This window comes from Nestor notabilis, unplaced genomic scaffold (genome assembly GCF_000696875.1).
Source record: "Nestor notabilis isolate BGI_N333 unplaced genomic scaffold, ASM69687v1 C15271523, whole genome shotgun sequence".
NCBI lineage: Eukaryota > Metazoa > Chordata > Aves > Psittaciformes > Psittacidae > Nestor > Nestor notabilis.
Genome location: NW_009951410.1, coordinates 1 through 2,620, shown reverse-complemented (window position 1 = coordinate 2,620; position 2,620 = coordinate 1). Strand labels below are relative to the sequence as shown.

The 2,620-nt window shown below is 39.7% G+C and overlaps 1 protein-coding gene across 1 annotated transcript; it reads left to right on the top strand.

Annotated features, from left to right (window-relative positions):
• Positions 1 to 362: 362 nt before the first annotated feature.
• On the top strand, positions 363 to 2,465 carry LOC104412350 (glycerophosphodiester phosphodiesterase 1-like; the record flags this gene model as incomplete). Its single annotated transcript, XM_010023048.1, has 3 exons — positions 363 to 538; positions 1,519 to 1,624; positions 2,373 to 2,465. Coding segments are annotated over 3 exons (375 nt in total), but the record flags the coding sequence as incomplete, so codon positions are not given.
• Positions 2,466 to 2,620: the final 155 nt, after the last annotated feature.

The window sequence follows — 2,620 nt, the reverse complement described above, 5'->3', positions numbered from 1 at the left end:
GCATTTGCTTCCCTTCTCTCTTAGAAATTAACATGACTTAAGGACTCGGGATTTATTAGACCAGAAGGAGAGAGGAGGATTCTTTTCTGCATTTTTATCTTGAAACAATCCCAAGACTGAGACATTATCGCTATAGTTTTAGCTGTAAAAGTAAGTTATATGCTTTCAGTTGATCTATGAATGCTTCTCACAATACTTTGGATAAAAACCTACTATGTTGCACAGATCAAGCTTACTGAATAAAACAGTATTAGTTTATTATCCTTTTTTGACAGAATACAAACTAATCATAGCTGTGCCTGTATTCAATCTGTAAAGCTGTCTCTTCTGTCTTGTGTATGTGATTTTTTTTCTTCTTTAAGGCAGCTGAGAATGGAGCAACGGGTGTTGAGCTGGATCTTGAATTTACTGCAGATGGGGTTCCCATCCTGATGCATGATGACACAGTGGAAAGGACAACTGATGGCACGGGAAGATTGTGTGACTTGACTTTTGAGGAAATTAGGAGGCTTAATCCATCTGCGAAGCACAGGCTAGGGTAAATGAACCGTTGCTGTTCTGAAACTACTGTTTCAACAGAGAAAAAAGAAATGTTCTTGGTAAACATAATTATTGATTTGATCTATCACTGGTGAAAACTTTTATAAATTTAAAACTTAGTCCCACATGCTACTTCTCATGTGAATTTAGGAGTGTATGAGACTAATATCTCCTTACATGTCCTTGCAATAAGAACAGTGGAGCAGAGTGAAGATAACTGACTTTCAAGGATAAAATCTACAGGCATCTAATGTGAAACAGGTTAATCTATACATAAGCTTCCCCTAAATTGACTGCAGGACACTAACAATACTGGGAATTTCAAGATACATAAAAATTGGCTTGAGTAATTACTTCTAAAATTAATTTTATTCACATTTATTTCTTGAGTGATTGTGTCTTGGGGATTCTAAACATCAGGATTATACTGTTGAAAAGGAGCCAGACAGACTTCCTGGTTAGCATCAGGTAGGAGCTGTGATTAGGTCCTTTCCAGTGTGTGCAGGAGAATGTGTTTTTATGCATTACTAGAATTTTGATAACAATGCAACCAATACAGTATCGTAAGTGAATCCTTCTTGGAGGAGGAGCTTTGAGTGTGTGCTGCTTGGACACTGCATTAGGGATTTCCAGGCTCTTGTAAATGTACCAGCTGTGAGTCTGTGGTACAAGTAGCATCTTCCCCATCTGTTACCGGGAAGGCGATCTCCTGAATGACACAGCCAGAACTTCCATGCAGGCAGTTACTGCTGACCAGCTGTTGTATGTTGTCACCTTATCAGGAATAATGGACATGTGAAGCTGCTTCTCTACACCCTCAGCTTGTCTGGCTTATTCTGCCAGGATCTGTGGCTCTGGCTCAGGGTTAGGGAGCGCAGGCAGAGCAGGAGTCCCTAGGACACAGCTCTGTGTAGCTGTGCACCCATGTTTGCACACGTGTATCTTGACTGCGTTCCAGTGAGTTCTTTATTTCTACAGGAGCAAATTCCAAGGTGAAAAGGTACCAACTTTGAGAGAAGCCGTTGTGGAGTCTATGCATCACAATCTTATAATCTACTTTGATGTCAAAGGCCATGCAAATCAGGTACCACTTACTGTACTGAGACACCTCTCTTCACCTGTTCTTTGGGTTTCTAACCTGCTTTTCTGTTGATCTCACACTAATGTCCCTTCTCTAATATGAGTGAGACTGGATCTACTATTTGTGTTATCCAAAGGTGGGCTGTCAAAGCAAAGACAGTATGTTCCCTCATCCTATTCCATTGTCCAGGCAATTTGCAACTTAAATTAGCACCAGACTTGTGTGAGTGTTGAGTTCAGCTCACACCACCACCACGAAACAAAGCAAAGTGAATTCCCTGGCTGTGCTGAGGAGAGCTAGGGTCTCATCTTCAGCCTCCAACTAGGGATCCTGCTCTTGTGTATAATTTGTGTTACAGAAGGCAGATAGATACAGATGATCGATCATTAAAATCTATGCAAACTGGAATAATATTTTTTCTTTAGTATAGAAAAATATGGGGGGGAAAAAATTCCCCTTGAGTAAACTCTAGGTAGTACTTTGTTTTATCCACAATATATTTAAGGGTATTGTGAGCACTGAGAATGCTACTCACTACTGCAAACAGAATCATGAAAAGGGCTTATGTTGTAGAAACCAAAATGTCATTTCTGTGTTAATGCTATAAACAATATCCTGTTTTTTTCTCCCCACTTTCCATTTCAATGTTGCTACACAAGTATTTTTCAATGGGATTATTCTAAAAGGACTTTGCAGTGTGAATATGAGTGTATGTACAGATATAACACCTCAGTGTCTCTCTAATTGACAGGCAGTTGATGCCCTGAAACAACTCTACCTGGAGTTTCCGTCTTTGTACAACAGCAGCATCGTCTGTTCTTTCATGCCAGATGTTGTTTATAAGGTGATGTTTACTTTGAACATTTTTTCAGTTCTGCCTGGGAGTTTGTTAGATATACAACTCCAGTTCAAGATTACTTTTGGGTTGTTAAAATTGCCAAGACTTTTGAAAGTGGATGAAGTATACATTTAGTCTGGAAAAGAGGAGGCTCAGGGAGG